Genomic DNA, 20798 nt, shown 5'->3' with positions numbered 1-20798 from the left:
TGCTCTACCGACTGAGCCAGTCAGGCGCCCTGCACAAACTAATTATTTAAATGTTATTTACTGGGTTGGTGAACACATTGACGTGCTGGGGTATGGCATGCCTGGAGAGAGCATTGAAGGCACCGTGCCCCTATTCCCGTACTTTGTCTATGCGTTTCTTCCATTTGGCTGCGGTAAAGTTGTATTTTTTTTTTTTTTAAAAAGGTGATCATAAGTACAGAGCAAAAAATAAATAAATAAATAAATGTTATTTAATACTCATTTGAAGGAAATGAAGTAATATTTGGTGTATTTTTAATTTTAGTATGGCAGAGAAACTGAACAGCTAAACAAACTCAGTAGAGGGGATGGAAGACAGAATCTCTTTTCTTTTGATTCGGAGGTCCAGGTATTAAAGATATATTTCTTTAAATAACCATAGAATTGTCGCTTATTTAAATGAACAATGTCTGTGAAATGTTGAAATCACCGATTTCTGTACCCCTGGGCGATACCTATTGCCTTATATTCATCATGTTCACTTCGAACAGGTAGCCTAACTGACTTCCCTCAGGAGACTGGCACAGATGCAAATAGTTGGGGATTGAATACACATGTTTTGTTTTGTTTTTCCCCTCCATTCCCTGTATTTCTTTTCATCTCATCTCACTCCTCAAAAGAAATAAATGAAAGACTGTTTAAAGATGGTTCCTGCGCTTTTAACCCACTAAATACAAGTGTGATCTAGTAGCAGTGAGTATCTGCAGTTTAAAGAACACCAAGTCATATGAGGAATGCAGTTTATTTTCCACTCCTGATGGAGGCCTTGGAACTGGGATAACGTTCATGTCTGGCTTAATCCCACTTTCAGTGGAAAGTGGTGCCGGGAAGTGCAGGCTTATGTGCGTTTTTGTATCTCACCCGCTTTCATGAGAGTGAGGTCCTCTTTGTACGAAGATCTATGCGGCTCATATTTAAATCCCTATTTTCTGATCGAATTGCTGATTTGTTTAAATAGAAGGAGTCAACTGTATGTAACTCTTACACATATTTTTCTTAACGTATTTCACGAGAAAAATGAAATTATTTGGGGAAAGATGATTTTTTTCACTTTTTTCTACATGAGACTTATAATTAAAATTGGGGGATTATTTTTTTGAAATAGAGAAGTTTGCATTATATGTGCATTATGGTTTTTTTTCCCCTCATTTCCAGATCGTCAAAATGTAATTGGGGGAAGACTGATTTTGTTGTTTCTTCTTTCTGCTGCGAATGGTTTTCTAATTAAGTTTTCTTTCTTTTAGTTTGAAATGGGAAAAGTATATAGTCTATATATAATGCAGACATTTTTCCTTAATAAAAATACCACACAAGAAAAAAAAATTATTTGGGGAAAAAAAAAAAAAAAAAAAAAAAGCTTCATCTCCTACTTTTTTTCATAGCAGTATGATACTGTTTGTGTAAGTTATGTGATGTTAAAAAAAAAAAGTATAGCGGGTCTTGAGAGTGTTAGTTCTAAGATACTCATTCAGAAAGTTGCTTGTTGCAGGCAAGTCTGAGCCTTTTATAGAGCATCCCCCCCCACCCCGGCCCCGAACCCCTCCATGATTGGGCTCTAATTGGACATGTCAGGCTCTTTCATTGTATACAAAGAAGCCAATTGACTGTGGTTGAAACTCAATCCAGTGTCTTTAAAAAAATTCGTGGTGTAGTGTTTTTGTGGTCATGGCAGTGAACTCAAACATAACATCAGTTATCAGTGAGCTATGACAGCCAGTGAGGAATTCAGAGCCGTGATGAAACTTTAAAGCGCAGGACAGTTGAATTTAATGTTGATTCCAGAAGGCAGTGTCCTCGCAGAGAAATCTGTGCTGTATGTGTTGAGTCTTAGTGCCATCCGAGGATGTCAGCCTTCTCTTTTGACCACAGTACGATGTTTAGAGAGAGAGATCTTTCTACCACTGACCTTAGAGAATAAGGAAACCCTAACCAAAGGAGACAGCTCCAACTCGGGACTACTGGGAAAGGCCCCGTGTCCCAGCATTCGGACTCACGGGCCTCAGAAGGGAAAGGATTTGGGGGCTGGGGTGGTTTAGTCCAGTTTCTCTTCGCATTCCACTGTCTGAATAAGGTAGAAGGGAGAGCAGATAAATGGGCGGAAATTAGAATTGATCTCCATGGCAATGGCTTGCTTCTGCTGGCTCCAGAGATAAGTGTTCAAGAGGGAGCTGTCTAGTCCCACACATTTGTATTCGGTTTGTAGATAAATAGACTCCAGGGGCGGGGGGTGGGGGATGGCACTTTCAGGTACGAATATTATACTTAGGCCCCTAGAAGGAGGATTTTGTCAGTGATGCAGGCTAGGTCAGAATGGCTATAATTATCCAACACTCTTCCGGCACAATACCTGTTTTGGCTTGAATTACTTAGGCAGTTGAGAAAAATTCTTGTGTTTCTTGGCTTGAGTTTTCCGCATTGGCGGTATATTCTATCCAGATTCACCCAGTCATTTCCCGCCTGCCTTGTCTTGGGTCTTAAAGTATCGTAAGTGGTCCCACAATCTATACTTTTCCTCCCATTTGTGAACAGAACATAAAGTCTGTTCAGATACTCAGAATGAACGGGATGAACTCAGATTGCCTGAACTGTGTGAGCCGAGGAGGAGGATTCTAGGAGTTTCTTTGAGGAGGGACAGATTCCTCCCTTGCTGAAAGGAATCCTTGACTCCCAATATCTGTTTTTAAAACTTAAAAAAAATTTTTTTTGAAATACCAATCATTAAAAAAAAATTATCTCTGTGGCAGTCAGGGCACATCCCCCAGCTCTATTAGAAGCTGAGCTCAGTGTTTATCACTTTTCGAAGCAGACGCCCCTCTCTCTGTTCATCGTTGAAATGTAGGTGGTCCCTAGGGTCTAGCTGCTGCTGACTCCCTACCTAATTCAGCTCTCCAACCCAGACCTCTGCTGTTTTCCCAGCCACTTAGTAACCTCACCTCAAACGGGACACGTCCCGAACTGAGCTCACCGTCTCCACTCCTCCCCCACATCAACCATTCCTTGTTATCTTGCAACCAAGTTCATGACGGCACAGTCGAGTTGTCGAATTGTCTAAGTTAGAGACCATCGTGTTATTCTTGACGCCTCTCATGTCCATTCATGGCCGTTTTGCCTCCCGTACGCTTCATAAAAGACACAGCCTCTACCATACTGGAACACGTATTTTGTGGGGAAGGCTAATAATAACTAAGGACATAGGGAAAAGTCATGTTCGAAGACTTAAATCAAGGAAAGGGAGCGTAGACTGTCAGAGTGTGCAGTCCCCTTAGGGAGTTAAGGAAGGTCTCTGTGGAAATGCCAGTGGATGGGAGACATGAATGAAATGAGGGAGTGAGCCATGCATCTGTCTGCGAGAACCACAGATGCAAAGGCCCTGAGGTGGGAGTGTACTTGGTGTGTTGGAGAAATAACCAAGGAGGCCAGTGTGGCTGGAACAGAGAGTGGGGGTGGAGGAGAGGCAAGGGTGGTGGGAGATGAGGTCAGAGGATTGAGGGAGGTAAGGACTCCTGTCATATAAGGCTTCGTAGGCCATCAGAGTCTCATCATCTCCCTCTAGGATTTCACTGTCAGTGTTTGAACCTTGGTGTTCTAAAAGCTCCAGAAAGACGTATTGAATGAACAAAAGGGTTTGAATGAAGAATGGATAGAGAACCGTAGGATTCTGCAATTATTACTTATAGACCTATATTAATATGAATCCTGTTTTTTTTGGAAATGATTTACTATCATCTGTTTTGTAGAGGTTGGACTTTTCAGGAATTGAACCTGATATAAAGCCATTTGAGGAAAAGTGCAATAAACGTTTCCTGGTGAACTGCCATGATTTAACTTTCAATATCTTGGGTCAAGTTGGAGACAATGCAAAAGGACCACCCACAAATGTATGTATGACTTTTCCTTCCACGTCCCTTAAACCAGTGCATTAAGGACATGCTTTGCTTTTTTTATCACTAGACGTAATTTACGGGATGGAAATTCCATTGCTACGTGCTATGATAAATTTGACATGGAGGCATTTCATACATGCCTTTCTTTTGCCAAAATATGAATATGTTTTCATCCTGAGAGGATTCGTGAATGTATCAACCTATTCAAAATGGCAGATAGAGTAGGCTCTTGACATTCAAAAGGGACATGTGTCCCTGAAGCTGGACCATCCTCCAAGCTGTGAATTCTGCCAGAGAATGTGACTTCTTTTGTGAGACTGGCTCATCGTGATGAGTGAGGAACCCCCAAACCAGGCGGGCATACAGAGTCTCACTCCTTCTCCTAGGGTGAATTCATTTTGTTCTTCACAGAAAAAATTCTAATTATGAGTCGTTGTGGATCATTTGAGTTACTCAGAAACACTTGAAACTGTAAGTGTAAAATCACCAAAGAGACTGCATTTTATGCTCACCGTTTTTTGGTTCTGGTTTTGCCTTTGACAGATAATTCACAGTGATGATTTATTCTCTTCCAGAGTAGCTAAAATGCACTAGCAGATTTCCCGTGTATAAAGGGTTAATCTTTATGCCACTTGGCACGAGATTTCTCTTTGTGACCAGCTTTCAAATGCCATCTGTAGGGAGGAATCGTGTCTTCCTAAAGTGCTGATGGGGCAAAGCTTTTGTCAAGTCATTTGATGTTGACTGATATTAGCTCTTATTAAAGGTATAATCTAGTAAAGCTGTAACATAACAAAAGGGAAGATTTATTTTTGTTCGATAATATTGGCATTGTTTGTTTTTTTTTTTTTTTCCGGCGATTTCAGTAAACCCATGGAGAATTACATTTTATTCAGAAACCAATTGATGTTCTTTAAATGTGGCTTCTGAGTTCTACTCCTTTAAAGAAAGTGTAACTTGCAGAATTATTTATACCTGACAAAAGCTGACATTTGATAGCCTGTTATTTTAGAGCACTCCTTCGAGATAGATGCAAATGAGCCCTAATGCCATTTTAGCTAAATGCCATACTCAGAAAGGAACTGCAATCGCAGAGCCTCGAGGAATCAAAACATTATTTTGTCGTTGGCGTCCCTCCCCCATGCCCCCCCCCGAAAAGTCTTCGCTTCCAAGTGTCATTGTTTTCATTCCCAGGTTGAACCCTTTTTTATCAATCTCGCCTTATTTGACGTAAGGAACAACTGCAAGATTTCAGCCGACTTCCACGTAGACCTGAATCCCCCATCTGTCCGGGAAATGCTGTGGGGCCCTTCAGCCCAGCTGCCTGGTGATGGAAACCTGACGAGCTCTTCCCCGGAGCCTTTCATTCATGGAATTGCTGAATCCCAGTTACGCTACATAAAGCAGGTAACAAGTCCCCTTTTAGCCTTCCGAGTGAGAAATCGAAACAGCCCCGTGGGTTCTTTCACCTGCTCAGACCGATGTTTTCCCGGGCATTCCCATCTCTTGTAAGGTCAGTGGCCAGGTGTTTTTCTGGGGACTGAAGTGGGAGGGCCAGGATGGAAACCAGCATATGCTAGCACTGCCTCAGCAAAGTAACATTTTCAGCTGGGACCGTGATGTGAGCCTCAGAGGAAGCATTTTGTGAGCTGGAATGTAGGTCACACCGACAGATGCAGGCACACCCCCACGCTCCTGTGCCGACTCGTGAGCAAGGCGGTGGGTGCCCGAAAGGCTTGTTTCTTCGAAGAAAAAATGGACCCTGCCATAGCCCCCCCATCCCTAATCCCCAGCTCCGTTAGGAGTAGGTAGCTGGGTTTGGGTTTTGGTTTTTGCCTTTGGTGTGCCGTCTCGAGTTCCAGATATTTGTTAGAATACCATTAGATTTTTCCGTAGGACAAGAGCAAAAAGCACCCCCTTGCAGAAACTTAGGAGCCATGTACAGAACTTTACAGAACTTCAGCTGAAGCCTGGCAGCTGACCAGACAACGGAGTTCTGAGTGCGTTCAAGGAAGACAAGGAAATTAGGGAAGGGAAGGTGCCCGTCTGAATGAAACTTCACCGTCAGGGCAAGTCTTGTGACGGTCACATTGGAGGCTGTGTTTTTGGAAGGTTCGAGTACAGGACAGGGGTTCCGTGTGTCTGTTCGGCTACACCCCTGGCTGAGGTGCCGTTAGATCAGTGTTCCTCAAATTCCTGGCCCGCCAGACCCCCACAGCAACCAGACCCCCCACACCGGCCATCAAATTCGTCTAGAAAATCGTTCCTCTCTGGGGCCGAGGGGTAGATGCCCCAGAACTAATCTCCCATGTTGTCCGGAATTTGGGGAGCTTCATGTGCGAGCGGGCAGTGTCCATGCTGACCCCACATGAATAGGTAGCTTTAATGGAGCATAAAGGCTCTTTATACGAGGCGTTCTGGTTGAAGAGCAGTGGGAGGGGACGGCTTATGTCACATACATAATGCCGCGTTCTCTGTCCTGTCTGGTGCAAAGAAGCCCCTTTAGAAGGAGCCTGACACGTCCCTGGCATTTTGACCTCCGACCACACTGCAGGCCACGAGAGGTTAGGCAGGACAGAATTCATGGTCTTCCTTCCCGACTTTTGCAACTAAAAGGAAACTAGACTGTGACATAGAATTGAAACTAGAAAGAGGCACAAGAACAAAGCAGCTCACGTTGTAAGATTTATATAAATCTTAAATAAATCCAATAAAAACGTGGTTCCTTTTTTTTTTGATTATAAAGCTAAATGTATTCTTATGTAGAAAACCCAAACAGTACAAAACGCATAAAGAAGAAAAAGTCACCCCCCCCATAGACAATAACTGTCAACATTTTGGCCAACCTCTTTCTAGACATCTCTGTGTATGTATAAACACATAGATCTTATGTATGTTCTTATACAAAATAGATCCTGTTCATGCCGTTTTATACCTACTGTATTTATTTAATATCACTTTTATCCTATATCAGTATCTCTGGATCACTCACATTCTTAAAGGCTAATGTATTCCATCAACCTAGCTAATTGGGCTATTTGTCATTTTGGGATATCATAAGTAACATTGCATTGAACATCCTTGTGCATGCATGTTAGCTCACTTGTTGAATTACCTCCTTAGAATAAATACCAAGCATTGGGGTTTTCTGGGCTCGGGATTATGCTCATTGGTACAGATTTTACACGTGCAGTTACTTCCCTCTTTGGGCTCTGGATCTGTGGTAGTTTTACATCGCCTCTTTTTTTTTTTAAGGTTTTATTTATTTCTTTGTCAGAGAGAGAGAGAGAGAGAGAGAGAGCGAGCACAAGCAGGGGGAGGGGCAGAGGGAGAAGCAGGCTCCCTGCGGAGCAAGGAACCTGATGCGGGGCTCGATCCCAGGACCCTGGGATCATGACCTGAGCTGAAGGCAGACACTTAACCTACTGAGCCACCCAGGCGTCCCTACGTCGCCTCTTAGTTTGTTACTCAGATGGATTATGCTTGTCACATGTGTGAACATTCACGACTATGGCATACGCTTCTAGAAGAGATTGAGCAATACAGTGTAAAAGAATTTGAGAACCTGCCATTGAATTATGTGTAAAATTTTCTGCACCGTATCAAATAAGCCCTTTTAAGCCAATGACATATTTACTTTATTTCTTCAGTGGACTTAGCTGTATGTTCAAGGCATGGAGTTTGAGCTGTGGTCGTGGGCATCATCCCACTTGTAATTTAGGTCAGGAAGAAAATCAACAGTTATTTCAGTATCTCCTGTATGCCAGAATTTTCCATCAGTGTCTCATGTAATCGTCATAGTCTTGTGAAACAGTGTGCTTATGGCTGTTTTGGAGGGGAGGGAAGGGCAGATCGCGAGGTGAAGTAAGCTGCCCACCATTACACAGCCCACAGCAGTGAAGGCAGGATTGGAACCTGGGTCTGTTGGAAAGACCCCTGTCAACAATGGCTGGCAGAATGTAATTACGTACCGCACCCTGTCATGCAATGGTAGCAGAGGTGTTTGCAAGGCAAGGGGGTTCGGGGGGTGGGAGTTAACTTAGGGGGCTGCACAGAAGATGGGGGAGTTGGGAGAAGAAGCCTGAGAAGCACGGAGGAGAGGTGGGAAGGTGACCCAATGGGCAGTGGCCTCAGATGGCTTTATCGTCCTGCAACCTTTTCGGACCAACTGATGAGACCGGGAAGTGGTCATTTACTTCAACTAGTTGAACATTTTATTTTGGAGAAGTGTTTTTCTCAACTTCTTCCCGTTTAGGTTGAGGAAGCAGTGCTATGTCAGAGAGAGACCAAAGGTAGGCAGATCTGAACCCGAATCCCAGCTTGTCCATCTTTCAGCAGTGACAAGTTTAGCACTTCCTTGTTTTTTTTTTTTTTTTTAAGATTTTATTTAGATTTTATTATGAGAGAGCAGAGAGGGAGAGCACGTGAACGGGGGGATGGGCAGAGGGAGAAGCAGACTCCCCGCTGAGCAGGGAGCCTGACACGGGACTCGATCCCAAGACCCAGAGATCATGACCTGAGCCGAAGGCGGACGCTTCGCTGACTGAGCCCCCCAGGCACCCCAAGTTTAGCACTTCTTAAGTGCCACTGTATTTCTCTTGCTTCTTTACCAAGTCCCTTATTTTCACAACACCCCAGCAAAGTAGGTGGGTATTATTACCATACCCATTTTACAGATGAGGAAATTGAGGCACAGGGCCCGTCCAGTAGCTTGCCCGGGGTCACAGAACTTAGAAGATGAGGAACAGGACCTGAAACTAGGCCTAGCAGGTTTCAAAGGCCAGGTGTTTACCCCTGTGTTTACTGGTTCTGTGTTACCCGGGAGAGAGGGAGACTGCCCAGTTCCCCAGAGTTCCCAGAAAGGGCTGTCCGGTGGCCCCAGCCCTTCCAGCAAGGCTGCTCGAACGGCAGTATTATCTATAGGAAGAAGCAGCTCCCAGGGTTTGGTGGACGGTGGGTGTCTGGGGGCCAGTCTAGGCCCTCCCCATCTGTTCATTGGAGCCTTTCTCTTCAGTGGCCTCCTGAGGGACAATGGGGTGACCACAGGAAAGGAGAGACTTGGGTCCATCAAGTAGTTTTGTCTCCCTGACCTCAAGCAGTGACCATGACCAGTCACTTTATTCTCAGCTGCCTGGCACTTTCTTCCCGGATGCCCTGACAGAGCTTGGCCCCCATGTCTCCCAAGGTCAGACCTGATTGACTTTGGGTTGGGCTTGTGGGGGAGATACTGACTCTTGGAGGTCTGCCTCCTTGTGGCTCCGGGGGCTCCCCCTGGGGGACAACAGTTGTTGGCCTGGTGAAAGGGTACAGGGTCTCCCCCCAAAGCCCTGCCATGCTGTGGGCTCTGTAAGTGCTGGGGACTGGGATGAGGGGGCCTCAACCCCTTCTTTAGAGGGAGGGGGGCAGTCAAGTGGGTAAGAGTTACCCTGAGGTTGGGGGCAGCCACATCCATGCCTCCTAGGTGGAAAAGGATGGCTGGGCCAGAGGCCTTGTCTACAAGGGCCAGACTCCCGGTCCACATGGGGATTCCCGGGCGCTCTCTGGCTACCCTTCTGTGTTCTGGGGACAGGGAGAGTGCTAGAAGCTGATTGGGACAAAAGGCAGAACAACCCCGACAGCGTCCCCCTTGCCTGACAGTGTCCCCCTTACACTGGAATCCCTGGTTGTTTCAAAAAATGAACGCTTCTATGCCTCAGCATCCTCGTATGTAAACGGGAGGAAATGATAGTACCTGCATGCCGGGGCGGCCGTAAGGCTCTGACAAGGTGCGCTGTCCCCAGAAAGCACTCGCTACAGCACTAGGCCGCCATGTTTGCTCAGCATGATGCCGCCAACAGTCGAGCGGCAGTAATGGTGATCACAGATACTCAAGCGAAAGCACTTGCTCTTAGCCATCGTCAGAGTTCTCAAAATTATAATACTCCTTGCTGGCATCAGTGTGGGGAAATGCTCCAAGTGCTGGGAAAGAACAGTAGGCGCTCCATGAACGTTAGCGGTAGCAAAAATCAGTATTGCTGTTCTCATCCGGCCTCTTCGTGTGAGATGTTCGATGCGTGGGCCTCAGGGCCAAGAGGCAGCATGGCATAGGCTGTATGTGTAGTCTGGGAGCCCTGGCTGCAAGCTCCCTTATCCGTTCACCGCATAACCTTCTGTAAGCCCTCGGTTTCTTCCTCTGTAAAATGGGTATATCGTAGTGCCTGCGTTCGAGGGTTTTTTTTTCCTGAAGACCAAGGAAGATAATGCACAAAACCCATCTAGGACAGTTAGGTGACAATCAGGAGGTGTGAGAGCATCCTTCAAGTGCACTGCTTAGCATACCTTCTGCATGGTCAGCAGGGGCTGGCTGCCAGGCGCATCTCCCCACCTGAGCAGCATGATCCTGGGAGTACCAGAAATCAGGTTCTGGGGCCTCGCAAGTGTTTTGGGACGCTCAAGTAATGACTGGGTGTTCCTAGCGTGCAGTACATGGAATCCATACGGGAATTCTTTGGAATAGCTATTACTATGATCATCCCCATTTCTTAGATGAGAAACCTGAGGTGTAGACACAGGATGGGACTTGCCTCAACCCATAAATGGTGGAGCCAGAATTTCAACCCAGGACATTTTAACTCCCCGAGCAGTTTTTAACCACTTCCTTCCCTGCTTGCTGCTTGGGAATTCAAAGGTGAATCAGCCATTCCAAGGGATCCTTACAAGCCATTGGATTCTTGGTGGGGAATTACTTGGGCTCCCACACAGAGTTTTCTTGTCTTTCCTGTACGCCGTGGAGTATTCGCTCTGGAGCAGATGAGATAATGTGTCTGAAATGTTTTGAAAACTGGAATGCACAATCTTAACACAGTTGGTAATACACCAAGTAGAAAAATAAAACTTGGTAGAATCCCAATGATGGGTTTTTCCATTCGAATTCATTGGTGTGGTGTTCCTTTAAACAACAGACTGAACCAGCTAACCGGCTCTTTGGAAGATAGTCTGTTTGGGAGGAGCTAGACAGTGGATGACACGGCGGTTTCACATGCACTCAAGGAAAACGTATGCAACTTCGGTTGCATCTGCATTCGTAAGCCTTAACCAGAGCACGTGCAGGAAAAAATCAAATTTTGGATCCTCTGTCCCCACCTTGGAAGCCCGGGTGCTCTTGAACTGTAGTGAAGTGTTTTCTTTCTCTTAGCTGCAATTAGTATTAATTGCGAGCGAATTGTTCTGGAGTTACATGCAGCTACATTTGAAAATGCACATCTGGTTCCACTTGAGAAACGCACACTATTTTAGCACATGCCCATGAAGCCGAACAATACGCATTGTATTAATTAGGCCTAAAAAGGCACCTTGCGGATGCAACCAAACACAAGAGGCCAAGCAGTAATGGCGACAGTTTTTACTCAGGGACGAAGAGATGTGAGGTTGGTGACAAAATAGAAAATCTGTTTTGAAAGAAGCATCGGGAGCTTTAGGAACCGTATGAAAGGAAACATAGAAACCTATGTTCAGGGTCCTAGACATGACCCTGTGTTAGATGTCAGCATTCGACGCTAAACACCCTACTAGGGAATCATCAGCTACACAACTGTTATGTACGAAGTCACATAAAAATGTCTAATGGAAGTCATTTCCCCCCCCCCCAGGGAATTTTCTCAGCGACGAATCCACATCCTGAAATTTTTCTGGTTGCAAGAATTGAAAAGGTGCTCCAGGGAAACATTGCGCACTGTGCGGAACCCTACATCAAAAATTCAGACCCAGCAAAGGTATCGATAGAGCTCATTTGTGAATATTTCGGCTTAATGTAAAATTCGCCTTTTACTGGTATTTTAAATTGTACTGTTAATGACCCCTCCAAAGAGCCTTATTCTCTAAATATGGGGTGCTAGGTGAGTATGCATGTTTCAGTTTGAACATGACTTTTCCCCCCTTTTCATTTATGTTCTGTTTACACGACAGTCTGATTTCTGCTTGCTTATCAAAATAAGAGCTAAAGGCTGTTAGGCGACATCTGTTCATTGACACCGTATCCTTGGCAATAGCTACTCTTTATTACCAGCTCTTACATCCAGCCCTAGAATGTCAGAGCTGGGGAGGTTCAGCCCCGCGGTTCCCAAATGCCAATCTACACTCATATTTCCTCCTGTCTGGGATGAGCAAAAGAAAGACAAGAGAATGAGTGATTCACGCAGCTAAATGTATTCCATTTGAGGGGCTGGCCTCTATGCTGGGATTTTTGTTCTTCCTACCTTTTGAACATTATGCCTGTATGTCTTTCACAAAATGTCGGCAGATGAAATGGTAGCACCTGTTTTGACTGGAGGACGTCTTTGGCTGGCACCATGAAAAGTCCGTGACCCCTATAACCGTCTAAATTTCTGGATCGTGAAATCCAGACTTCTGCAAATTAGTGACCTGGTCCTTTCCTCTCGTTTTATAAATGAGAAAACGGAGGCCCTGAGAGCGAAAGTGTGCGTGGCACAGTTCATGAGCAGCAGTCCGGCTACTGAGTATTTACGAAGAGTCAATCTGTCGTAGGTGGCATTTAGTTGTGTGTCCAAATAGTGTTTATTGAGCGGAAGAGGCAGAGGAGACATGTGACTAATTTGCGTGGGAGAGAAAAGTCTCAGTGATGTAGATAAGAGCCTCTAGCATTCTGCATCCCCAGGGACAAGCATCCAGCCAGCATTTCACAGCCGGTTTAGCCTCTCTGGGCTGTTAATCTTCCGTCAGCTCCTAGCGCCTGTGCAAACAGCAGTTCCTTGCCCAACTAAACTAATTGCATTGACTCTTGGTCACTTGGCTTTTATCTTGGGAGTAAAAAGGTCAACTGTATTCAGAACAAACTTCTCCCAAGAATAATGAGTGTCTGCCTGCTCATGTGTGAAAGGAAATACACATTAAAACTGCTCAAAATTTTCCCAGTAGACGTCTTTGGTACAAAACGTGCCCTACACCTCTTTTCGTCCATCTTCCGATATCTTGATGAAGGCTCTGTTAATGAGAAAACACAAAACGCTTAAAAAGACTCTTGGGGCGTCTTAGTGGCTCAGTCGGTTAGATGTGTGCCTTCAGCTCATGTCATGATCCCAGGGTCCTGGGCTCCCTGCTCAGCGGCGGGGGGGGGGGGGGGGCGGAGGGGCCTGCTTCACCTTCACCCTCTCCCTCTGCTGTTCCCCTGCTTGTGCTCTCTCTCTGTCAAAAAAGAAAAAAGAAAAAGAAATTAAAGAAAAAAGAAAACTCTAGTCTTGGAAAGTGGGTAGCTGACGAGTGTCGTGTTTTTATTGGGAGCTCTTTCTTTATCTCTTTTGCCGGACTTTGATGTTTTACGTTGGTAAGTGGGGGAAGTGATTGTGTATGGTGAGTCTCTGGTCATTTGAACACATACGAGCGTGTCTCCTTATTTCTGCCCCCAGACGGCCCAGAAGGTGCACAGGACAGCAAAGCAAGTGTGTAGCCGCCTTGGACAATACAGAATGCCCTTTGCTTGGGCTGCCAGGTTTGTACAAATATAATCCTGACCTTTCTGTTCACTCTCATCTGTAAAGTTCACAGCTGTTGTCCTTGTCGGCAGCATTTAGCAGGTGGGCTCTGACACGCCAGGTCTATCCTGGGACACTTGAGATGTGGCTGAGTCCGCTCGGGCTGCTATAACAAAGTGCTATGGACCAGGTAGCTCCAACAGCAAACACTTCTCTCTCACAGTGCTGGGGGCTGGGAGTCTTGCGATCTAGGGTGCCCGCATGGCCAGGTTCTGTTGAGGAGCCTCTTTCAGGCTGCAGACAGCTAGCTGGCTTCTCCTTTATCTTCACATAGTGGAAAGGAAGTGAGCCCCCTCTCTGGCCTCTTCTAAGGGCACTAATCCCATTCACGAGGGCTCCACCCCCCCCCGACCTAATCACCTCCCACACACCCCTCCTAATACCGGCACCTTGGGGTTTGGGTTTCCATGGAGAATCCGTTCTCTTGAAATTTGCCGTGCCTCAAGGAACCTTTCATTTCTTCATCTGTGGTGCTTCAGGGAAATTTGCTTTGGCCTTGGTTCCTGATCTGACTGACACCAGTTCATTTTATTGCACTTTAAAGCAGAGCTTATTTGCTAAAGTAATGGAATTTTTTTTTTTGCCCCCAGAAAACCCAAAATTGTAGTGAATTATGTACAGTGTGCCCACTATTTCAGAGTTGGCTAGGTTTATGCTTTGAAAAGCTATCCTAGAATATTTCTAGAAAACGTACTAAAAATGAGAAGGCAGAAGAATGCAATTGTTAAGTGCAAGCGGGTAATTAATTAATAGACTTGCTTTCTGATGACAAATGCGGGAAACCCGTCACGAGTAGTGTATACGGCAGGATGTTATCTCTAGCTCATCTCTTCTGGTACGTTACGTTCTTTTCTTTTCTTTTTTTGTTTTTCCCCAATTCTTGCATGTCTACATACAGTGATCACTTAAAATGTCTTTCTTGCTTATCCCCTGCCTTTGAAGTCCAGGTTCACTGGCTTGTTTGTGCTACAGCCTGTACAGCTCATTGGAACTCCTCGGGAAAGGGCACCATGTTCTGAATAATTCAATTATGTTCAGTGGGTGTTGGGGAGTAGCATAAGGATAGGAGATTCTAAGTTAATTAACTCTTCTGTCACTATTTATAATCATTTCATTTGGGGGAAGCTTTCAAAATGTATTGTGTGTTGGTAGATGAAAAGGCACACTTGTCCTTGTTTTGCGGGCTGGTTAAAAAAAAAAAAAAAAAACAGGGTTAGGTGAATGGCAGCGAGTCGCGGAGGTTTGTCTATTTAGGCATTAGAGGAGGTGAAGTATGGTTCGTGAATAGACACATCCTTAGTGGTGCTCCGGCCTGAGATCTCAGTCAGTTCCTGCTGTTGGGATAATTTAGAGTTATCTGCTAACCCACAAGGCGGTGGTCTAAGTGCTTTAACGTGTACCTTCTTGAGAGGTGAGTACTGTTATTCCTACCTTGGAGATGAGGAAATTCAGGCATGGAACTAGTAAAAAAAAAAAAAAAAAAAAATCCTTGGGGCGCCTGGGTGGCTCAGTCATTAAGCGTCTGCCTTCGGCTCAGGTCACGATCCCAGGGTCCTGGGATTGAGCCCTGCATCGGGCTCCCTGCTCAGCGGGGAGCCCGCTTCTCCCTCTCCCACTCCCCCTGCTTGTGCTTTCTCTCTCTGTCAAATAAATAAATAAAATCTTTAAAAAAAAAATCTTTGCCCAACTTCACATAACATATGGTGGAGCGGGGATCTGAACCCACAGCACGTGACCTCCGCCCACACTAGACCACTGTGGCACGCGGCCCACTGCCCAGGCTGTCGGAGGAGCTGTTTGATGCTGTTTGGTCAGCAGAAAAATTGACTTAAAATCCTTCAAAGGTGGAAGCTCTGATCCCCCGTGCTGATGAGGAATTGGGCTCCTTTTTCCTTCTTCCATTGTTTTGGCTGTCAGAAGCAGCAAGAACTCACTCTAAAGGCTTGCCTGGGATATTTTAAAGATGTATGCTAAACCCCTGTTTACTGAAAATAAAGGAGGTATGCTTAGAAGTAGGAACAGTGGTTCATGCCTAGAACCACGTCTTCAGAGGCTCTGCCGGGGGGAATTATGTTTTTGGCTAGAGCTGCTTCCAGTGTTGGGAGCTTGGACATTACTTCCCATTTTCACAGTAAGTAGCTGCTTAAAAATGGAAGAAGGGGAATGGGGGGAGGTAGGGAATCATCCACATTCATATTTGGAAACTCTACATATCTCTTGTAAATTTCGTATAAATCGACCCTAAAGATCTAACTTAATGGTCATCAACTTTGAGATAATACTTTACCTTTGATTCAAATGCGTGCGTTTTATATATCCGGCTTGGTGAATTTTCACAAATGTTTCCAGTCATGTGACTACCACGCCAACCAAGATCTGGACCGTTTCTGTCACTTCAGAAAGTTTCCTCATGCCCCTGTCCAGTCAGCCATCCCACGCCCATCAGTCAGCCACCAATCTGATGGTTATCACTACAGATGACTTTTTTCTATTCTAGTATGTACTCTTGCATTTGGTTTCTTGTGCTCAGTCTGGTTTCGAGATTCATCCATATTGTTGTATGTATCAGCCCTTCACTCTGAGTAGTATTCCATTGTATGAATACATGACTGTGTATCCATTCACTTGTTGATGAATATGTGGGCTGTTTCCTTTTGGGGATATAACAAATAAGTCAGCTATGAACATTTAATGCCATGTGGCATTAAACGCAGGATCAGAGGGTGAGTGTGTGCTGAATTTCATGAGAAATTACCAAACGAGTTTTCCAAACTGGTTGTACCACATTATACACACACCAATACTAAGTTTGTCATAATTTGTCAATACTTCAGAATTAAAAAAAATTCTGTTGCCGTTTTAGACCCATTTTCAAAGATACTCAAGGTTCTCTGGATCTGGATGGGAGATTTTCTCCTTTGTATAAACAAGACAGTAGCAAGCTTTCAAATGAAGACATTCTCAAGTTGCTCTCAGAATACAAGAAGTAAGTGTGTTACTGTAGTAAATCAATCAAATAGATGAATTATCATTTCTTGAAATGATGAATGTGAGTCATACATGGGAGAAACTGAATGCTTTGGAGCATTTTTGGATTTGGAAGCCAGTGCATTCAGTAATCATAAATTTTAAGTATAAAATATTTCTTATTTTACACCTAGGCCAGAGAAGACCAAATTGCAGATTATTCCTGGGCAGCTCAACATCACAGTAGAATGTGTTCCTGTGGATTTATCAAGTAAGAATTCACTTGTTACAAATAAACCTTAAAGGGCTATGTTTGAATCTCAAATTTTCATCTTTCGATACATTTTTTTTTAAGATTTTATTTATTTGAGAGAGAGAGAATGAGAGAGAGAGCACATGAGAGGGGGGAGGGTCAGAGGGAGAAGCAGACTCCCTGCCGAGCAGGGAGCCCGATGCGGGACTTGATCCAGGGACCCCAGGATCATGACCTGAGCCCAAGGCAGTCGCTTAACCGACTGAGCCACCCAGGCGCCCTTTTCAATACATTTCTTGAGGTTTACATGGTGTATTAAGTTCCTAGGGCTGTGTAAGAAACTCCTACCAACTGGGTGGCTTAGGATGATAGATTCATTCTCTCACGGCTCTGGAAGCTAGAAGTCAAGGTCAAGGCATCAGCAGGGCTGTGTTCCCTTTCAGTGCTCTAAGGAAGACTCCCCAGTCATTGGATTTAGGGCCCACCCTAAATGAGTATGACCTCATCTTAACCATTTATATCTGCAAAGACCCTGTTTCCAACTGAGCCAGCCAGATGCCCCTGCAAAGACCCTATTTCCAAATACAGTCACATTCTGAGGTTCTGGTGGCTGTGAATTTGGGGGGGACACTATTCAATCCAGTACACGTGGTGAATAGTTACAAATCAGGAAGGGTATTAAGTTGATTTTATCAGATGCTGTTTCACATATAATATCCTGTTTTGGGTGTTCCCTAGTCAGTTTCTGCGGCTTTTTGCCTTGGAGAAATCCCATCAGGGGATCCAAAAAGGAGAGTTTCTTTTCCTCTCTAAAGACAAGAATCTCAAAATCTCAGAAGAAGAATGGACAGAAGACAGAAAAGACACTTTGCAGGAAATAAAATGGAGTGGCTAATAAAAGACTTGAAAAATGTTCGAATCTTCATAATAATCCCACTAATGCAAATTAAAGTAGCAAGATGCTTTTGCTTCTCTGTCGCATTTACAAACATGTTTAAAGCGAAACCGTCTACTGCTGGCTAGGAGTAGGAACACGATGTGGTAATTGATGTTCATAGATGTTCATAACTAAGGCATTTTGATTCTGAGCTTCTCTCTATCTGTTCACTCACTGAATAAACTTTGCAATTATGGAGATTCAAGTCTAGAAGGAGTGACACACAGTAAATGAGAAGACAAATGAGCGATTCGAGTTGGCGATTGGGGTGGGCTGCTTTAAAAAGGGTGACCAAGGGAGGCCTTGCTCCAGCTCAGGAACTGAAGAGCGAGAAGGAGCCAGCACATGGTGGTTGGAGACGGTACATTCCAGACTGAGGGCGTTGCATACGGAACGACCATGAGGCGGGAGCAAGCTTGGTTCATAGGAGCAGAAAGGAAGGCAGTGTGGTGTGTGATGGGAATAATGAAGATGGGAATGAAGCAGGAGAGGGTCTGCAGGAAATTGTACAGACCATGGTAACTCTTTAAAGGGTTGGATTTTATTCCATGTGCAATAAGAGGTCACTAAAGGACCATAAGCAGGGGAGTGGCATCCAACTTACACTCCAAAACACCCAAGAGTACATCGATTATTTTTTCCTAAAGAAATAATTTGGAATGTAGACAGGAGTTTGTGCATAAAGGTGCTCTTTTCTGTGTTGTTTATTTTGGAGGGAGATTGGAAACAACCTAAGAATCTAATGCCATCGGTGTGGTTAAGGCATGATGGTACACCAGGAAACTTTATGCAGCCGTGAAAAATGATGTTTATAAAGAGTTCACAGAATAAAACATTAGATCAAATGCCAAAAAAAAAAAAAAAAATCCCAACCCAGGATCAAGTTCTGTATATATATAGAGCAGGATTTGAGTATTATATAAAACAGTCATCAAAAGGAGATTAAGAAGAAAAATGCCAAAATACTAACAGTAGTTATCTCTGGATAGTGGAGCGATCACTTGTTTCTGTGTGCCTTTACTCTCCATCTCCAGATATTCTATTGTAAGTATCACTATAATAATTGGAGAAAACCAGGGCACCTGGGTGGCTCAGTCGTTAAGCGTCTGCCTTCGGCTCAGGTCATGATCCCAGGGTCCTGGGATCGAGCCCCGCATTGGGCTCCCTGCTCAGGAGGAAGCCTGCTTCTCCCTCTCCCACTCCCCCTGCTTGTGGTCCCTCTCTCGCTGTGTCTCTCTCTGTCAAATAAATAAATAAAATCTTAAAAAAAAAATAATTGGAGAAAACCGAACCTAAGAGAAAACACTGTGTGCTCAGGTGTAACTCTTCCTGGGTCTTCCTGCTCCATCAGTACCACAGTGCAGCAAGGACAAGCAATGTTAGAGCTCCTTTGGTGTATGAATCACCTCTAGTCCCATGGCTGCTTCGGTAACCCTGGCCACCACACTTCTCCGAACGTTTGTGTTTTTCACCTTCAGGAATACTGAATTTATTATTTGTAACACATCCTAAGATCTGTCATTTCCAAAGGCCTCCCGTGTTTCTTAGGTGAAAATTGCACCTGCACCAAGTTAACTTTTTTCAGAGTGACTATCCATGAGCTAATTGGAGGCATACATTTACTGTTAGTTCCCTGATACCAATAAAAATTTGCAGTGAAAGCTAAATTGCAGCCACAGGAGGAAAAATGTCATGTATTTCTTTGCAGAGTTTAAATTTGTCAAAATTATGATGTGTTATATTTGGCAAATCACTCTACATTGAGAACAAACTAGCAGTCGTGTCTGGTTTGGATGGTTCTACTAAAATCAGTACCAGGCTACGCCATTTTGTCCTTCTGGGTGCTTAAAGTGGTTGTATGACTTTTTTGTCAATCACTAAGAATTGTTTGTTAAATCACTCTTTGAGAACGCGGTCCGGGTATATTTTTATAAGGCAGGAATGTGTTCGTGATTGCTAGATTCTGTTATCTTTGCCTGTTTTCTTTCTTCTGGTATAGATTGTATTACTTCTTCATATGTGCCCCTGAAGCCTTTCGAAAAGAATTGTCAAAATATTACTGTGGAGGTCGAAGAGTTTGTTCCAGAAATGACAAAATACTGTTATCCATTTACTATTTACAAAAACCATCTGTATGTATATCCCTTGCAATTAAAATACGATAGCCAGAAAACATTCGCCAAGGTAAGCGGTGTAAACTATACATTTTTGGGTATAAAATGCTATTTATAGTTTTCTGGTTTTAGGACTCATTTTGAGTGATTAATCATTTTTAGGCAAGGAACATTGCGGTCTGTGTGGAATTCCGGGATTCAGATGAAAGCGATGCTAGCGCTCTAAAGGTTTGTTTATGATCTTGATAAGCATACACTTTTAATGTAAAGATAAATATTTTGGGGGGCACCTGGGTGGCTCAGTGGGTTGGGTGTCTGCCTTTGGCTCAGGTCATGATCCCAGAGTCCTGGGATCGAGCCCCGCATCGGGCTCCCTGCTCAGCGAGGAACCCGCTTCTCCCTCTCCCCCTCCCCCCCAATTGTGCGCACGTGCTCGCTCTCTCAAATAAATAAATAAATAAAATCTTAAAGAGAAATAAAGATTTTGGTACTTGGTAGTTTCACAGGCTAAGTTTAATTTCTCTAAACTCCACAAAGAAAATGTACTCAAGTGATGAAGGTAATACTGCCTTTTCTACTCTTACACGTTAACTGTGAGGATTAAGTATTTAAGAAATAACCAAATGAGGTAGGAGGGTGTGTAGCTTTAAAAATGGGTCAGCTTCATATACCAGCGTTTTGCTTTTGCTCCTCTTTGATTTTGCGTTGCTCTGATGTGCCATCACAAGGTCATTTTCTCCTATGACCTGACCTGATAGTTTCTAATGGTATCATCAGGGGACTATAAACTCCTTTCTCCTTGAAACCTGAACAGGCTTTGAGCTAACAGAAGCACAGCATGACTGCTTTGATCTGAGATAGGACTTCTCCCCTGGCAGTGGCCAAATGGTGCCTCCAAACTTGGATTCATGGTGGAGGCAAAGCAGAATCTCAGTATTCTCCGATAGAGCAATCCTTAAATACCTCTCACGTCACAGCGCCTTTATCTTTTCACTCTTGAGAGCGTTAAACAGAGGCCCGAAAGAGAAGTTCTGAGAGCATCTAGCTGTCACAGTTTGTTTATCTGGCCCCCTACTT

General features: G+C 44.3%; 1 protein-coding gene across 6 annotated transcripts in view; it reads left to right on the top strand.

Moving 5' to 3' along the window:
* The window catches only part of DOCK11 (dedicator of cytokinesis 11), a 182668-nt gene that overhangs the window by 68617 nt on the left and 93253 nt on the right, over positions 1-20798 (top strand). For all 6 annotated transcript variants that reach the window (XM_035725508.1, XM_035725510.1, XM_035725507.1 and 3 more), the window contains 9 exons: positions 305-388; positions 3777-3917; positions 5118-5330; positions 11552-11674; positions 13325-13407; positions 16314-16436; positions 16612-16688; positions 19607-19791; positions 19884-19949. In XM_035725508.1, coding sequence (XP_035581401.1) covers positions 305-388; positions 3777-3917; positions 5118-5330; positions 11552-11674; positions 13325-13407; positions 16314-16436; positions 16612-16688; positions 19607-19791; positions 19884-19949 — 1095 coding nt within the window. The remainder of the gene's footprint in view (positions 1-304; positions 389-3776; positions 3918-5117; positions 5331-11551; positions 11675-13324; positions 13408-16313; positions 16437-16611; positions 16689-19606; positions 19792-19883; positions 19950-20798) is intronic.

This window comes from Zalophus californianus, chromosome X (assembly GCF_009762305.2).
Source record: "Zalophus californianus isolate mZalCal1 chromosome X, mZalCal1.pri.v2, whole genome shotgun sequence".
NCBI lineage: Eukaryota > Metazoa > Chordata > Mammalia > Carnivora > Otariidae > Zalophus > Zalophus californianus.
This window is presented reverse-complemented; position numbering and strand designations above follow the sequence as displayed.